The sequence below is a fragment of the Leucopleurus acutus genome (genome assembly GCF_964270905.1).
Source record: "Leucopleurus acutus genome assembly, chromosome: 12".
In the NCBI taxonomy this organism is placed as follows: domain Eukaryota; kingdom Metazoa; phylum Chordata; class Mammalia; order Artiodactyla; family Delphinidae; genus Leucopleurus; species Leucopleurus acutus.
This window is the reverse complement of record NC_139154.1, coordinates 83,157,938-83,175,836: the sequence shown is the minus strand read 5'-3', so window position 1 is coordinate 83,175,836 and position 17,899 is coordinate 83,157,938. Positions and strand designations below refer to the sequence as shown.

Sequence of the window (17,899 nt, the reverse complement as noted above, 5' to 3'; positions counted from 1 at the left end):
ACTGATTATACTAAAAGTTAAGCTTCACCTACCTTGAGCATACAAAGTCAAAACTGCCTGGATGGCTACATACACTCCAGAAAACTGGTAAGTTTCAAACATTACCTGAAAATGCAAAAGGAAAGGGAAAAAATTAGTATTTAGAAATTACATAGTAAGTATGTATAAGGTTTCTTGATGGTCAGAGTGGATTAGCTATCCAAAATAGAATCAAAGAACCCAAAAGAATCCTCCATTCTCTTTAGCTCTTTTTGCCTCTACTGAAGTCCTGCTGTCACAGAGCTCCAATTTTGGGGACAGATTTTTGAATACACACTAAGTCCCCAAGCATTTCATAAGTGCTACAAAGCAAAGATTTCTGAGTGTTTTAGTTAATGGCTAATTAGAGTGAAAGAAAGCATTCTGCTTTCCTTTCTTCTCAACTGATGTCCCTTAAAGGAAATATCTTTTAATTTAAAGACAAACTATAGAAATTGCTTAACTGCTTACCTTCGCATCCCTCTCCCTCAACCTGGGCCAAGAAAGACTGTGTCTCTACCTCCAGCAGTTTAAAAAAAAAAAAAAGGTAATAAAACAGTAGGGCAGGAAAACAAAAATAAACACAGCAACTCCTGAATGCTGGCAGATCCTGAATGCTCAGCAGCTGAGCCTGCCCTCCCCACTGGAGCCAAGGCTGCATTCCACTCTCTGCCAAGGTACACTGCAGGGAGGAGTTCCCTCATGCCCTCTCTGCTCCCAACCATGCTCATTCTCTGTAGTGTAGGTTGGCTGGGAACATCCTATAGGATTTTCTCTGTCATCTACACTAAGCATTCCTTGATTGGCAGTGCTGACTACCGCTATGAATATCTCATATTTAGAAATTTTACAACTGACCACAATAAGAATTATACAGAATTTAAATTTTACAACTCTGGGGAATTCCCTGCAGTCCAGCAGTTAGGACTCCGTGCTTCCACTGCAGGGAGCACAGGTTTGATCCCTGGTCAGGGAACTAAGATCCCGCATACAGCGTGGTGCAGCCAAAAACAAAACCAAAACCAACAAAACTGAATCACTGTACTGTACACCTGAAACTAACACAACATTGTAAATTAACTATACTTCAATAAAATTCATTTAAAAATTCTAAAATACATACATACATAAATAAATTTTACATCTCTGAAACACATACTCATCAATTAAGCAACTAGATATTCTAAGTAGTATTCTACTCCATCATCCTTTATTCCCCCACCACAGGGATGAAAATGGAAGAATAATGCTATACAGTTGACCCTTGAAAACACAGGTTTGAACCGCGCAGGTCCACTTAATTGCAGGTTTTTTTCAGTAAATAAATACTATACCACTACATGATCCGAGATTGGCTGAATCCAGTGATGCAGAACTGGAATAAAGAGGGCCAAATGTAAAGTTATACACAAATGTCTGACCGAGGGGGGTTGGCACCCCTAACCCTGCATTGTTCAAGGGTCAACTGTATTTGCATTTATCAACTTGACAGTCTGTTAGAATTTGTTTTTACTTATAAGATCATTAAAAAAGTATCTGTAGTTCTAATACAACTTTCTGGATGAGATTGAAGTAGGGCATTATCAATCATAGCCAAATTTGCACTCATGAGTAAAAAAGAGCATTAAACTAAAGATGAGACCTTAGAGTGCAGTAAGACTAATTCTTGTCATTTTTGCAGATTAAAAAAATATGTGTCCTAGTCAAATAGCTAGTTAGTGGATGACACTATACCTGTCATCTCCCTAACTTTTCATTTGAAAGAAAACTTGGTTTTCATTCTGGTATTGTGTTACTTTCCGAAAGGTTTCCTTGTGTAGTAACCTTTGGATTTAATGCAAAAATATCTCTTCACTCTGATTTTGTAATGAGCTGCTAAAAATAAATAGCAATTACAAATGACTACTTATCCATCACAAAGTATTAGTGATTGTAAACCATTCAGAAAGTGTAAAATGGGCTTCCCTGGTGGCGCAGTGGTTGAGAGTCAGCCTGCCGATGCAGGGGACGCGGGTTCGTGCCCCGGTCCGGGAAGATCCCACATGCCGCGGAGAAATTACATAGAAATTACATCCCATGAGCCATGGCCACTGGGCCTGTGTGTCCGGAGCCTGTGCTCCACAGCTGGAGAGGCCACAACAGTGAGAGGCCCGTGCAAAAAACAAAAACAAAAAAAACTCAGAAAGTGTAAAATGCAATTAAAATATGAGCTAATACAGTAAAGCCCATCTTTCATAGTTTTAGGGGTGGCTAGGGGAAAAAAGTAATAAAATACGAACCATAAGAAATGATATGGATTCTGTAGCTAAAACCATGATCTCAAAATTTTAAAACACTTAATATAAAAATTCTAAATCTCTTCCAAAATTTCCATAAACATCTAAAGATAGCCACTGAGTAAAACAAGATATTTACATTAAGTAGTATCTGGAAAGCTACTCAAATACAAAGCAATTAAAGGTTTCTATCTCATATATAACAAAATGAAAGACAACCTTGAAAAGTTACCTATCTAAACTATTAAGAATGTAGACTTTCTGCTCTCTGTAACTGCCTACCTCATTAGCCGTTTCAACCTCGTTTCCCAGCTCTCCTCTATCTCCCCGGCCCTTCGCTTTCTCACCTCTGTCTACTATCACTTCTTTGGTGAACCATATTATCTATATCCTCATGACTCTCCCAAGTTTTTATCCCCAGTCCCAGACTTTTCTCCTGAACTTGATCTTAATAACCATCTACTAGACATTTTTGCTTGGATGTCTAATGAAGACCTAACATGTCCAAAACTGGACTGCTGATCCATTTCCCTCCCAAATCCTCTTCTACTATCTCAGTCTTTCCCCATCCTCCAGTTACTCAAGCGAAATCTTTGCCGTTATCCCTCTATTACCCACATCTAAGAAATCAGAATATATTTTGGCCCTACCTTCAAAACAGAGCCACAATCTGGCCACTTCTCATTACCTTCTCTGCTACTACCTCTAATCCTAACCATTATTATTTTGTGCTTAGGTAACTGAAAAAGTCTCCAAACTGGTCTCTCTTGTACCCTTGCCTCCTTATGTTCTATCTACATTCAACACAGCAGCCACAGGAACCTAAATCTGAGCATGTCCCTTCCTTGTACATTTCACTTGGAGTTTAAATCTAATTCCCTATTAGAGCCTACACGGCCCTAGATTGCCCCATTACTTCTCCCACCTCGTCTCCTGTTGCTCTCCCACACTGGCTTCCTTGCTGACTCTCTAATATGCAGGCTTGCTCCCATTTCAAGACTGGCTACTCTCTTTGCCTGGAATGCTCTTCCCAAATATATTCTGGCTAACTCCCTTTGTTTAAATATCACCTTCTCACAGACACATACTACCACATTCTATGAAAAACGCAGCCTCCCTACATTCCCCATCCCCCTTAACCTACTCTTTTTTTTCCCTTTAGCATCTATTATCTTCTAACAAACCATTCAATTAACTCACTTTTTGCTCTTTTGGTCTGTTTTCCCCTGCTAGAGGATAAACTCCATGGCAGCAGGACTTCGCTTTGTTTACTGGTATATTCTACTTATAAGTAATGACTAACATAGTTAGGTGCTCAATAAATAGGATCTGGGAGAAAATAACAATTATTCTTATTCCCTTTATTCTTAAGGACAACGGTAAGATAAAAGAAAAAACATGTGCTTTAACATCACATCACAGAAACACATATGTGCGCAACCCATCTAAAAACTTACCTCTACAATCTTCTCTCTGTTTTTGGTTGGGTTCATAGGAGGTTCTGTGAGCAAGATTTTACAATTCCTGGTATCTATGTTAAGTTTCTCTGGTCCAAATGTATAGTCCCACAGGTGTTTCATGTCATCCCAATTTCGTACTATGCCATTTTCCATTGGGTAATTAACTTCTAACATTGAGCGTAATTCACTTGCCTCATCACCAACCATAAGATCCTAGAAAATTATAATATCAAAGCTTTAGACCAAATTTTTGTATAAAATACCTTCAGAAAATTATCCTCCCATAATATTTTGGAAAACTTGGGAATAATTAATTTTAATCTTTCTGGCACTTTCAGACAAAGTTCTTCATTCCACAGTTAAAAAGGTCTTTTCTTTCATGAACAATGCCTTGCAAATCTTAATCATGAATAATAAATTTTTATGTACAGCGTGGTTTAAATCAATAAATTGACCTTACCTTTAATACATATGTTTCCAAAAGAAGAGCATTAGCACAAATAAACCCCACATTTTCATATTTTGGAGGGTTTTGTATGAGGTTTCATCTGTTTCTTTTGCTCAAATGTTCAAAAAATAAGGCCTGTGATATGTGAGATAGCACATCAGGGGAAAAAAAAAACTTGTAGAAAAATGCTCAATGCATGCAGCACATTTCTTTGTACTAAATATCAAAATGATAAGTGTAACTACTATAAAGCATAATGAGAAGCAAAAAATAAAAGGATGTTTTATTACACTGTAAGATATGCACCACATAACTTGTAAATTTCACAAACTTCTACCTATATATGCCTCAATTAGAATTGAAATTAAGTTTCAATATATGCTTCACCAAGATGAATGATAATTTGTAGAGATACAAAAAATTAAGACAAAGAGAAGCAATTCTTCTTTAAAATTATCTCATGAGCGACATCTTTAATCTTAAAGTATAATACTGGAAAACTATGCTATTACACACGAAGCAGAATACTCACAAGTCTTGTCTCCAATGACAGCATACTTAAGATGACCCACATTTCAAAAGTCAAATTTTGTGTGTATAATAAGGCTAATGATGTCCCAGAATTTAAACTTATTTTAGAAATCGGCTAGTCAAAATGCTAAATAATCTTGATTTCTACATATACTTTTGAATTCAATTAAAAAAAAAACCCCTAGTATCAGAAATAGCTACTATTTGCTATAAGACCTTAGGATATTTTAAAACAGAAGTTTAAATACATGTATGACTTTAAAACTTTTAAAAATAACTATTAAAAAAAAAGAGAAGAGATAAACAAGGGTGAAGACTCTAAAAACAACACCAATGAAGAAAAACCAAACAGATTTCCAGAAAATCCACTGAAAGCAACAACAAAAAGGAAAAACAAAGTTAAAGCACATGCTAGAAATGTTCACTAAAACTTTTCTGTTGCAACTAATTTTGTATAAAGTTAATTTACCATAACTTAATACTCAAATTGCTTAAATATTAACTATTTAGAATCATCTGATAGGAAAATGCAAAACTAAAAATCTGTATTTGTCAACTCTAGTAACTGACATGCATTTGTTGAATTACTTATGGAGAAGTATACTGATAATTTCAAATGCATCAAAAGACAAGATACACTGATGGACTGACAGATGGATAAATGGATAGATATGTGATATATCAGTATAGTAAACATTAATATCAGAATCTAGGTGATGGATGTATGGGTTTCACTGCAAAATTCCTCCAACTTTGCCGTATATTCTAAACACTTCTTAATAAAATGTTAGGGGGAGGAATTTATACCTCCAAGTACATATATTACTTTTGGCCATCAATATAACTTAATATACAGTTTTGTTACTTTCTTCTAGAATATATCTTTCTTTGTGTTATACAAGGTAATAACAGATCAGATAATTAGATGGTTTATATCATCGATATTTATTCACAACTACATTTCAACAAATTTAGTATAAGTCTGGTCTGATTTCATCAGACTGTTTAGTTTTTATTCCATGCAAGAATAGGTGCTTACATATGTCTGATCTAATGCCAACTCAAAATAAAAGTGTCATGGATCTACTTCTAGGGCACACATACCATAAATAATAAACTGAAAAAAACATCTGGCATTGAGTATCTTACCATCCCTCTGAACAAAGAGGACATTTAAAATGGAAGAAAATGAGTATTAACTTATCAAATTAGTGCAAATAGTCTTGACTAACTCAAGCTATCTAATTTAAAAACATATCAATATCTAAAATTTTATTTCAAAAAATCCTAAAACATATAGTTTTCCTTAGAATATTTTAACTTCCAAAACCCCAAAATGATAAAAGGTTATGTAACTTGCCCGCATCTCCAAGACCAAAATTATAAGCCATCAGATCAGACCTTAGTTTTTTACCACCCACCTCATCATTGGACCAAGCCTAAACCATCACCTATTACCTGAAAGAATGAAAAATTATAGTAACTGTCTGAGATTTTGTTATAAAAGCATTTATATTTTATGAAAAGCAGGCAGTGTAGATGAGATTTGCCAAGAATCATTCTGAACAATGTCACCTCAAATTAAAAGTAGAGCAAATATACTTTAAAACCACAATTAAATTCCTAGAACAAAATTTCATAAAAAACATTAAATTAAGCCTACACTGTTCTCTACAAGTGCACTTTTTTCTTAATCTCCTCCAGATTTTAAGACAAATGCATGATCTTTTATTTAGGATAAATGTAGGAATTTCCACTTTTAAATGCTTTTGTTTATTCAAAAGAAAACTTCACAAAGTTACTGTTACTAGTTAAAATACATATCACTAGAAAGGCCTGATATTAATCTCTGTCAAAGCTGCTTACAAATAATATTAAAAACAAACAAACTTGAAAATATCTACTACAGAAAGCACTTTGACTACCACAGAAAAATATGGTGAAAGAGTCAATTGCCTGGGATGCGCCTAGTTCTAGTTCAAAAGAAAAAGGTGCCACACAATGGTATATATTTAGAGGAAGAATCTATTGTCTATGCGAAAGTCTTACAAGACTTCCACCTTTTTCTTATTTATACTCAGATAATGCAAAATCTGCTCATCGATAAGGATAATATAGGAAACAAGTCAATCTCTTTTTCTCCCCCTTTACTATTTATAGTTCATTTGCACATTAAAATTGTACTCAGTTTACTAAATACACACATGATACTGTACTGGATGCAAATATATACACACATATATATAGAGGCTATGACAGGCAGTGTTCAATTTAACAATGGTCAATAAAGTGGATTTATCCAAATGCAACAACTTCACCCCAATTTTCTGGATCACACATATCCTAAATAAAGCCACTTGGTTTCTAATAAAATGCACACCACATTCCATTTTAATCGTAACATTCATCTACAAAAAACACAAGGAAAACAATTCAAAACTATGTTAGTAATTAGTTCTGATTTGGTCCATTGTATGCAATCAGGAAAGTATAGGACTTAATTAGTTGCTACCAAATTGAAGCAATGAAAAAGGTTAAAAATCAAAGTACTTAAAAATTAAAAAATTAAAATATGGAATTACCCCCCTCCCCAATACCAAAGGGACACAAAACAACAACTACTGTCCCACCAAGCAAAAGTGGAAAACAAACAGAGAGCATGTGTGTAACCTCACTTACCATCTTTTTGTTATTCTACTTCAACAGGTCAAGAAAGGTGAAGAGAGAGAAGGTAGAAGTAAGAGTCAGAAAAGGCCTAAATAAAATCCTCACTGAAATTTTTAAACATACAAGCAATAGAGACAAATTAGGTCGAGGTCAGATGCAGTACTACTACAGTTTATGGAGTTAACAATTAGGGCCGAATTAGCATGGACAGTTATTACTCCTGAATGAAAATAAACTCATTACACAATTTAAATTTCCAGTTTTTAGTCTACTGCATTTTAGCTAACAAGACACAAAAAGTATAAATCAATCCACTAGGCATAGGAATTCCAAAAAAGTCATATTTCTTTAATTCATTACTGAATTTAAGAACCTTAATTAAGGAAAATAAATAGCAGAAAAGGTCTAGCTGAGTAAGTAAAGGGTATTTAGAGTTGACTTTCCAAGCTCTAGTAGTCAAGTTAAATTTGACACAGGTCTGTTTTCTTTCACTGTTTTCTACTGGAAGACAAATTAACTTGAAAGACTTAAAAGATTAAGCAGATTGAACAGAAGTGAGCCAATCGAACACAGACTGACAAACCATACAAGCAAATGCTACTGGGGAATTCCTTAGCAAAAACGTCTTATTAGGATATCATCTAGTTTCACTTCTATCACTTGGCCTTAAAAAGCAAGAAAATGGTAATTATTGTGACTATGCTGGTCAATAAAAATAGCTATATGTATCTTAATACCTCAAAAATGTTATTATCCATAAAGTATATAAAAAAGCCATTCTTCTTTAAAAGGCTGATACTGAATAAAAGTGTGACTTCCAACATCATTAAAAAGTTTATCCTTATCACTATTATTAGCTAAATTTTAAGTTGAGTTCATTTAAGATTGAATTCAATCAGAACGAAAGGAGTTCACAAAAAGAGAATACAGAATTCCACAAAATTCCCAAAAGACCCTAAAAAAACCCCCAAAACAAAAACAAAAAACCTCTCATATTGAGTATCCCTTCTGATTGTAACATAACAAAACAGAGGCCAGAATCATTCACTCTTTTAAGTCTTTAAAAAATTAACACAGAACCTAAGTTTCAGTTTGTACTTTTATTCATTGTGTAATTCAATTCTCTAGTCCCAACAGCAGAGAGCCACCAAGTAGCAAACCTCTACCACCTACTACCACCTTCCTAGACATCTCAAATAAACGTTCCAGAGAGGCACACACTAACTCACACACTAACAATTCAGTGAAGTCTTGCCAAGGACTGTCCAGATAGGACCAACAATGCTAGTCCGTTCACAAATGATTCAGTAAAAGGACCCCTAAATGTTACTGCATTTTGTATAACCTGATCCCTAGGCCACCTGAAAAATTTAAGTCAATTGGTGACCACTGACTTCTGATTCTTTTTCTTCTACAATATTGTAACTCCCACTTGATTTTCAATCCCTTTAATAGAAGATAAAAATCTATCACCCTTAACATCCAGTCACTCATGTTAAGTACAGTAGGTAGGCAATGACAATATTCCCTTCCCTCTCCTCGTGCTAAGATAAATACAAGGCCAAATAAAGACTTGCACAGCTTCCTCCTGCACACTATGGAAATCAGTTATACTGGTGAAAAGAGGAACCAATAAGATTTATATCCTGTGTTTCCTGACTAGCTATATAAAAATGTAGGGGGATCAGGCCATGAGAACATGGGAAGGAAAAATCTTAGGTCCCAAAGAGACACTAACATAGAAAAATATATGGAACTGAAAGACATAAAAATACCAGGCTGATTTCTTTTAAAAATTATATTAGGTAATAGGACTTTAAGTCACTAATATAGTATTCACATCAACATAAAAATCTTACTAAGTATTTTACTTCATTCAGAGAGTGATGGCATCAAGCTATACTTAAAGTCAGATGAAATTAACTTCAGTTTCTGGTGCCTTTCTTCAGGTGTTGATAAAAATTTTAAATATAAGAAATTCGGCCCTCCTCCTTTGCTTTTCAAGGCATCACATTTTAAAACTACTTAATTCAAAGAACACCTCACAGGTTTTGCTCCTCATTTATCAATAAATAAAATATTACCTTGATTTCAATGTTTCCCACTTTGGTGGTTGATCTGATAATAGGTCTTCCAACCAAAGCTGGGAAGATGTGTTCTGGAAAGTTGGAGCCTGCATATCCACACTTCACAAACTGGAAAAGAACAGTAAAAGTGGGTTAGTGTCAAGGTATTTATGATTATTATCCTTTTAAAAACTGTATCTGAAAAGTACCACTTTGCATTTATATAATATTTTAAACTTTTGTTGCTTTCAAATTACCCAAAGTAGTCACCCCATCTATCATATCCTCCATTTATTTCCTTTATGGCACTACTACCAGAGTTCCCGTTTCCTTACTGGTTAACTGCCTAGGTCTCCCCACCACAGGGAGCTAAGCTGAGCAGTTCATGCTGGAGCCCACTGCCTTGATGCACAGCGGGGAAGGGACAAATTCACTCAACAAATGCTAAGGATTTTTAAAAGAGAAATGTCAGAAAATGAACAGAACTAAAGCAGCTTTTCATTCATGTCTGGCAATTCACTTAAGCAACCCCATTTTTGAAAATGGGAAAATCAAATGGCATATGGACTAGCATCAAAATAAACATTTATTAGGCATTTTGGGCTATTTACACCTTTATATTTAGACAAACGTATTCAGTAATAACAAATGACATAATTTCATATTCAGATAGTGTACTTCTCCAATGAGGACATATCACTGATTCTAATAATACTTCCATTTTATGAATAAGAAACTGATGTACTAGGAGATTTAACAATCTACAGTAAAACTGAAAATAGAACCAAGGGTTTTTAGTTCTTATACCAATAATACAGTCTGTTTAGACTTATTTTTAAGAGCAGCCATTACAAGGAAAAGGCAGTTTAAAACTTCAGGGTGGGAGGAAGAAGCTATAAAAGAAAGGAAATGCAATCAGTCTCTACCCTCTCTCTCTCTTACCAAGCCTCTCTCTTACCAAGCCAAGCCTTTATTCAATGTATGGTACACTGTGCAAGGATTTTTGTGTCTATTGATGAATCCCAAGCACCTAGAACAGTGTCTGACACATACTAAATGCATATTATTTAATTGATCAATAAATATTAGAAGTTTTGCTGTTGACCCGTATGATACTATGATTATTTTAACCTAGAGAATATGTTTAATATTGAGAAAGTCTATTGTTCCATGGCTTCAGGTACCATATTCTCTTAGAAGAATTAAGGAGAAAAACAGTAACTGAATGTGATGCATGATAGTAATAACACAGAAGTGGAGAGAAAGCTGTTACTTACAAGGAACTGTTTTGTTTGATAGTGGTAAAGGTTAGCAACTACCTGAAACTCACTGACTTCTGACTAACACTCCAAAATATAAAATTTTTCTACTGCAAAGACAATCTTGTTGGAAATGATGTTGATGAACCACATTTAATTATAAATAGTCTAGAACATTCTGCCATGCATAATTTCAAGTCTTTTATATATAGAGCTCTTAAAAATATGTTGAAGTCATGTCTTTAGCAGACTAAAGCTACTGGTATGAAAAATACGCCTAAAATTTAAAAATTGCATATTTCCAACACCACCTGAATTCGTATCTCCTCAGTTCACGTTTACATTTTAGAACCTACATAATAAAACACACTGCTCAGACAGGTTTTCTTCCAAACTCACAAAACCTAGTCCTGCTTAGTTTACCATTCACCAACATACCCATTTCTAAAACTATGTTACAATTCTGACCGGATTAGCTTCCAAGGCAGAAGTTACTGTGATATGATGGCATATGCAGTAGATTACCTGCTTGCTCATACCTCTCTCTCCATTTGAATAGTGGTTGATAAAGAGCAATACACTTCCCACCCTAAAAAAGTGTTCAACAGAATTCAGAAATGCTAGTCCATTTTCCACAATGTCTTCCCAAATAATTTAACAATGTGACCCAGAAAGAGTTGGAGTGACAACTGCCACAGAGGAAAAGAATAATACTTAGTATTTTCTAGTCTATTCAAATTAAAAGAAAATGAAAATACCTCTCACACGCTTCTCTTCTAAATCAAACTCGCTTTTGTCCTTAAGTCAAAAGCCAGCTCACTTGACGTGAACTGAAGTCAGATGCAAAACCAGAGAATCTCTTCTCATTACCCCACCATATCCAAATTTCTACATAAATAAAATTTGTCATGATCACCAGCTTTAGTCATAATTTATACATATGTTCCAAATATAGAAACCAAATACAATGTAGACATTAAATTCTTATGTATTAACATAATGAACAGATAAGGACACTGGGTGGGTCAAAAGTGTCCATTCACCAGACTGAACATGCTCACATGGGTATAAATGTTCTTAAAAAAAATGACAGAATGAATGAAAAAAGAACGTACAAGTTTGTAAGGGCATTTTTAGCATATTAAATGTAAACAAATGATTTAAGTGAGAAATCGTAACACAAGGTAAAGGTGGGGCAGGAGCCTGGGATGGGGCGTAAGCCAAGTCCTGGTGCAGGGAGGAGGCTGCGAAGGTTGACGTGCCTCCCCTCATTCTGAGCCAAACACACTGGGCAACGTGCAACACGGTAAATCCATAATCACATCACTCAATGTTTACTGATTATAACCTGAACAATTATAGACGGGTAGTTTGCATCCTGAAATTCTTGTCTGAGCATACTTCACGGGACAAAATATTTGCCAAGTGCCTGAGGCAAGATGACAAAAAATTAAGAACTCCTGAAACTATAAAAATAATTGTAAACTACTATTCCTGTGCTTTATAAAAAATGGAAATTTGGCTTTTAGTTCAAATTAAAGATACCAATCACTTATTAATGAAATCATTTATTCTGCTTAAGCAGTAGCTTACTGGAAGTAGATGGTGCCATCCAGTGCTAGCATTACTACAGGGTACTAGTGTTTGGTCAAAATGGCAAGTGCTGCACTATTTCACATTATTTCAAATGTGAAAGCATTAATAGTTATAATAACAAGAATATAATTACAACGATGTATTTCTCAATAACATATAACCAACAGACAACCTGACATTTCCTTTCTTGTAAAAAGTAAGTATTTTTTAAAAGATCTAAACCACGATGTAATAAAATACAAAGAAAATATTCTATTTAAAATTATTTGTTTGGTATCATTTTTAATCCTGGAGATACCTCCCCCCATTCCAATCATTTTAAGACTTGGTGGCTTAGTTCTCTCATTGTGTGCAGTAAGGCTGTGTTTAAGAAATAGATTTTACCATATATAGTTTCCTCTTCATAGCACTGTGGTTTAAACTGGCTCCCTTACTTCCTACTGAGTCATCAAATGGTAAGAACATGAACAGTATAATGTTCTTGCAAGCAACAAAGAAAAGCTCATCTACATTTGCTCTAAAAGTACCTTTCTCCCTCAAAAAATAAACTGGGATTTATAAAGCCTCATTTGGACTTATTTAATTTGTATTTTTCCTTTATTAATTTAAATTGATGATATTGACATATTAATTTAATTGCATAGTGATTATTCTGATCTCAGACCACCAAAATATTTATTATATTTATTCCAAAGCACTTTTTTTTTTTTTTTTTTTTTTTGCGGTACGCGGGCCTCTCACTGTTGTGGCCTCTCCCGTGCCGCTCCGCGGCACGTGGGATCTTCCTGGACCAGGGCACGAACCCGTGTCCCCTGCATTGGCAGGCAGACTCTCAACCACTGCGCCACCAGGGAAGCCCTATTCCAAAGCATTTTATAGGGTGAAACCAAACCTGTTTCTGATTTGTTTCTAACTCAAACACTCCTAAATTCATTATATAAATCTGTATAAGCCTGATAAAGGCCATAATACTACAAATGTGGATTGTAAAAGTGTAATTACCTAACACTATAAGCTACTTTGTATCACTAGACCCTAAAAATTATACCAGTCACACAGTAGGCACGCCAGAAGTCTTCACTGTTGGTGAACTAACTCAATGTTGATGAAATCACCCAAGTTTGGTAAAAGAATATACAACACCAGGGGCCCAGGCCCAACTCTTGCAAGGCACCCAAGCCTAAGCAGATCTCCACATTTTCACCTATCTGGCCACTTTCTGCAGCTCTATTTTAGGTGCAGGTTTGGACGAGGGCTCCATTTTAGGTTTGAATGGTTATGAAGGTGAAATGCATAAAGTACTGGAAATGGATGAGCTTTTCCTCCTCTAGGAGGAAAAGAGACAGTGGTCAGCTTGGGAGCTAGTGAGGAAGAAGAGCGGGACCAACATCTGGCATGTGATCACAAGAACTCACCTACTCTTAGGGCATTCGACTCAGGGCCTGCCAGAGGGGCTTAAAAAATCAAGTTCTCAGGACTTCCCTGGTGGTGCAGTGGTTAAGAATCCGCCTGCCAATGCAGGGGACACGGGTTCGAGCCCTGGTCCAGGAAGATCCCACATGCCATGGAGCAACTAAGCCCGCGCGCCTAGAGCCCGTGCTCTGAGACAAGAGAAGCCACCGCAATGAGAAGCCCACGCACTGCAACAAAGACCCAACGCAGCCATAAATAAATAAATTAAAAAAAAAAATCAAGTTCTCAAATACCTATAATTTTAACACCTAAAATGTGTAAGAGGCAAATTGCTTTGGAGTAACAACTATTTCCATAAGTTTTTAGAAATTTAATTTTAATATCTTCTTTATTTAATCATAGAGGAATCATTAGACCTTCAGGTACCTAAATAAAATCAAACTGACTATGAAGTATAACCACAAGAAATACAGAATCTAAGTGGTTCCTAATTCTCTAAATTTTCAGAAATATCACAGCATTCATGACTACATACCACATCAGAGCTGTTTCTTCATTTGAAGTCTACCATGTCCTATAGAAAATCTGGATAAAAATTTTAGAGTAACTAGAAACATAACACCAAATATGTAAGTTTTTGTTTGAATTAACTACACTTTTCTATTTATGTCATAGTAACTGATCTTTTGTCTTAAGAAACAAGATTCTTAAATTATGGATTAGACATAAGACTAATCAATAATATACAATCAGTTTTCTAACACAGATAAACTAATGAAATAGTAACATAAAAACTAAATATTATGGGACTTCCCCAGTTGTCCAGTGGTTAATACTCTGCGCTTCCACCCTCGGAGAGCGTGGGTTCGATCCCTGGTCGGGGAACTAAGATCCTGCATGCGGTGCAGCCAAAAAGAAAATTTTTTAAAAAAAGAAGAAGAAAAAAAAAACCTAAATATTATGAGAAAACATATACTACAAAAACAGGGTTCACTGTCCTTCGAAGAGGAGGAATCCATTAAAACATAACTGACTTCAATTTCTAAAGAAAAAAGCTGACATATTCACAAAACAAAATATATTAACATCAACTTTTAAAGATTTACATTTATTTAGAGGTCAATTTGAGACTACAGTGGGAATCAGGCTAATATTTTTTAAAAAGCACCTTTAACTGAGTTTTAACTGTAAAAGTAATACATGTTTATAGTTAGTTTCATTTAAAGATAGTTTAAAAATACATGGTTTGTTAAAAAAACAAAGAACAGTTTTCCAATAATTCAGAAGGGTGATGAAGTCCTTCCCACCTTACCTCACTCTTATCCCTAGTCTTACAGGTAACCACTATGAACATACATTTCTTATGAATTCCGCCAAAACTTTCATATACACATACATTTGTGGACACATAAATATCTTTAATAAAGATGGAATTGCTGTAAAACTTTTTTTTAAACTTAACAATAGATCTTAAAAATGTTTCTATAGTGGTGGACCTGCCTCCTTTTCTTTAAGTACTATTCCATTTTGTATGGATGTCTTCTTACTCTCATCCGTTTTTAACTTAGGTCAGATAAAGCTAATATCATCATTGCTTGTAAAAGTCTAACAAATTCAATCAAGGGCAGCATATTATAGCTGTGAATATCAGCTCTTTTTTCCCCTCAACAATCCAGTTTCCAAAGGGCTTTAAAGTTCAAATAAAATCTATTTTAATTCATCTATCACATTTATGGAAGGAAGGGGATAAAAGTCACAAAATACTGCAGCTCCAAGATGGTTAGGACTTGTTGTAATGTAGGGGGAAGTGATCAATACAGAACTCATCCAAAATAAGTAACACTTCTGTCTTCTAATTTCCTGACTTTGCTGCCCAAAATACATTTTTTTTTAATGGGGTGGGGGGGGCGATTGAAAGAAACAACCTTCAAATAATTTCTATATCAGTGTTTTACTCAGATTTTTACAATTATTTGCATTTTAGAATCTTAAATCCTAACATTACCTGTATTCTGCAAGTAAGGAAAAAAAGGAGGAGGGGTACCCAAACTGATTAACTTCCCCTAAGGTTAGTGGAATTAACACTTGGGCCTTAAAGGGTGCAAGATCAACCACTGGAACACACTGGTCTCTGCGGGGCTGCACCTGGGCCAAATTTCCAGCATGTAGAACAAAAAGTAAATGATGCGCTGCCGACCTGGTCTCCCTTCCCCTCAAAAAACAAGAAAACAAAAAAACAAACACTGCGAAAGGACTGAGGCTCACTGCATGACAGCACTTCCCTTTTTTCTTTAAACCCGCTTCCTGCCTCCCGTTCTGTATCTTCAACTATACAGGAAAAGGAAGGCCTCTTGATCTTCTTTTTACACACCGGCAACCCTGGGGAATGGAGCCCTTCTGGAACACACAAACCCAGCCTTTTACTCCTCCGGCCCTTTAGCCAGCCAGAATCCCGCGGCTCCAGCGCGGGGCCGGCCCCGGCCGGGCAGCAGGTGGGAACCCCATCCAGTGCCGGCCTCGCCCGCCGTCCTGACCCCGAGCTGCGGGAGTGGCGGGCTCGGGTAAACTAAGGGGCCCGACCCTCTCGCGCGCCACACCCACGGAGGCGGGAAGCGAGGCCCTGGCCCCTTAGCCCCGGGGACCGAGGGCCCAGGGGTGCAGCCCCGGGCGCCAAGGGCCCGCGCGCCCCTCGCTCATCCCCTGCTCGAGCCTGTAGCCGCTGCAGCCTCCCCGCGAAGCGCTTACCCCGGTGCCGTTGTCGCACACCACCACCTTCCGGCCCTGGCTGTCCATAGTGCGCCCGTAAGAGAGCCGGAGCCGCCGCCACCGAACAACCTACAACCGCCGCCGTCCGTCGGTTCCTCTTCCTCCTCCTCCCTCTTCCCGGCCCCTCCCGCGGCCCAGCTTTTTTCTCCCACCCGGAAGTGGCCGTCCGCCCCTACCCGCCCCTGCCCGCCACCTACTGACTGCCGGCGCGGAAGAGGTGAGGACGGGAGGGAGGAGGAAGAGACTGGCAGCGGTGAGCTCCAATAAAAAACAAAGGAGCCCGAGGCCCCGCCCACGGCGCCGTTTCCGGCTTCGGTTCCAGCTCCGCCTTCAGGGTCGCCGCCCATGTAGGTTCTTCCTGTCGGCGTCTTGTCCTCGGCGCTTCACCGGGTGTAAATGGCCGCCGAGGTGGTGGCCGCTGCGGTCTTTTCCTTCTGCGGTCTTTTCCTTAAGGCGTGGCAGGAGTTGGGGGCTCCGCTTACCCGGCTGAAGGAGGCGCAGGCAGATGAACGATATCTGGTCTGTGGCGAGACCGCAATGGAATGTGACAGAGAAGCCTGCCGGGAGGGCGGGAGGCGGCAGACACCCTTGCTAACCCCACCATTGAATGAGGCTTGGTGTATCATTGCTTGTAGGCCTTTTCAGTGGGCAGAGCTGCGATGGTACAGACACATGAAATCGCGCATTTACACCGATTCCTCCAATTCCAGCCCAATCTGTCTTTGCCCGGTTCGCCCTTAGTCAGGTGAACAAGAGTAGGTGCTTAACGATTCCAGCCTCATTGCTCACCACTTCCCTTGCAGCAGCATGATGTTGCTTCACACCTCTTCAGTATATGTACCCATCTGAACCCAGACTCTGTGCTTTGAAATCAGACAACCCCAGTTTCAAACAAGGCCCCGCCACTCAGGAATTCTGTGATCTGGGCCCACTCTACATGAGCCCTAAGTTCAATATTATAATACCAGACTGCTTTTCAGTTTCACTTTGTTTTTTTTATTAGACAGTGGTTTTCAAACCTTATAAAGGCATAGAATGCTTTATTCAAATTTAATCTTATATGGAAACCCAACATATAAAAATAGATCAAAGTATGGGAGCTCCCTGGTGGTCTAGTGGTTAGGATTCCTCGCTTTCACTGCCAAGGCCCAGGATTCAATCCCTGGTGGGGGAACTGAGATCTCACAAGCCGGACAGCCAAAATTTAAAAAAAGAAAAGAAAAAAAAAAAAGATCAAAATAAAGCTGCCATAGTTGTTGGAAGTTTGAGAAGTTAGTCTGAGTAGGAGGCCTCGGGGGAATCTCTTCCCTGCATCTGCTTCAGTAGTCATTGAGGTACCTCAGCCTGCTGAACTTTGCAGTAGTTCATAAATTACATGTCTTAATTTTCTGGACCCAGT

At 37.4% G+C, this 17,899-nt stretch overlaps 1 protein-coding gene across 1 annotated transcript in view; it reads right to left on the bottom strand.

The window, feature by feature from the left end:
- The window catches only part of ACTR2 (actin related protein 2), a 35,109-nt gene extending 18,487 nt beyond the window's left edge, over positions 1–16,622 (bottom strand). The window contains exons 1-4 of the mRNA XM_082852370.1: positions 16,480–16,622; positions 9,485–9,595; positions 3,752–3,967; positions 33–105 (exon numbers count right to left, since the gene is read on the bottom strand). Coding sequence (XP_082708496.1) covers positions 33–105; positions 3,752–3,967; positions 9,485–9,595; positions 16,480–16,527 — 448 coding nt within the window. The 5' untranslated portion in view covers positions 16,528–16,622. The remainder of the gene's footprint in view (positions 1–32; positions 106–3,751; positions 3,968–9,484; positions 9,596–16,479) is intronic.
- Between the last annotated feature and the right edge of the window lie 1,277 nt (positions 16,623–17,899).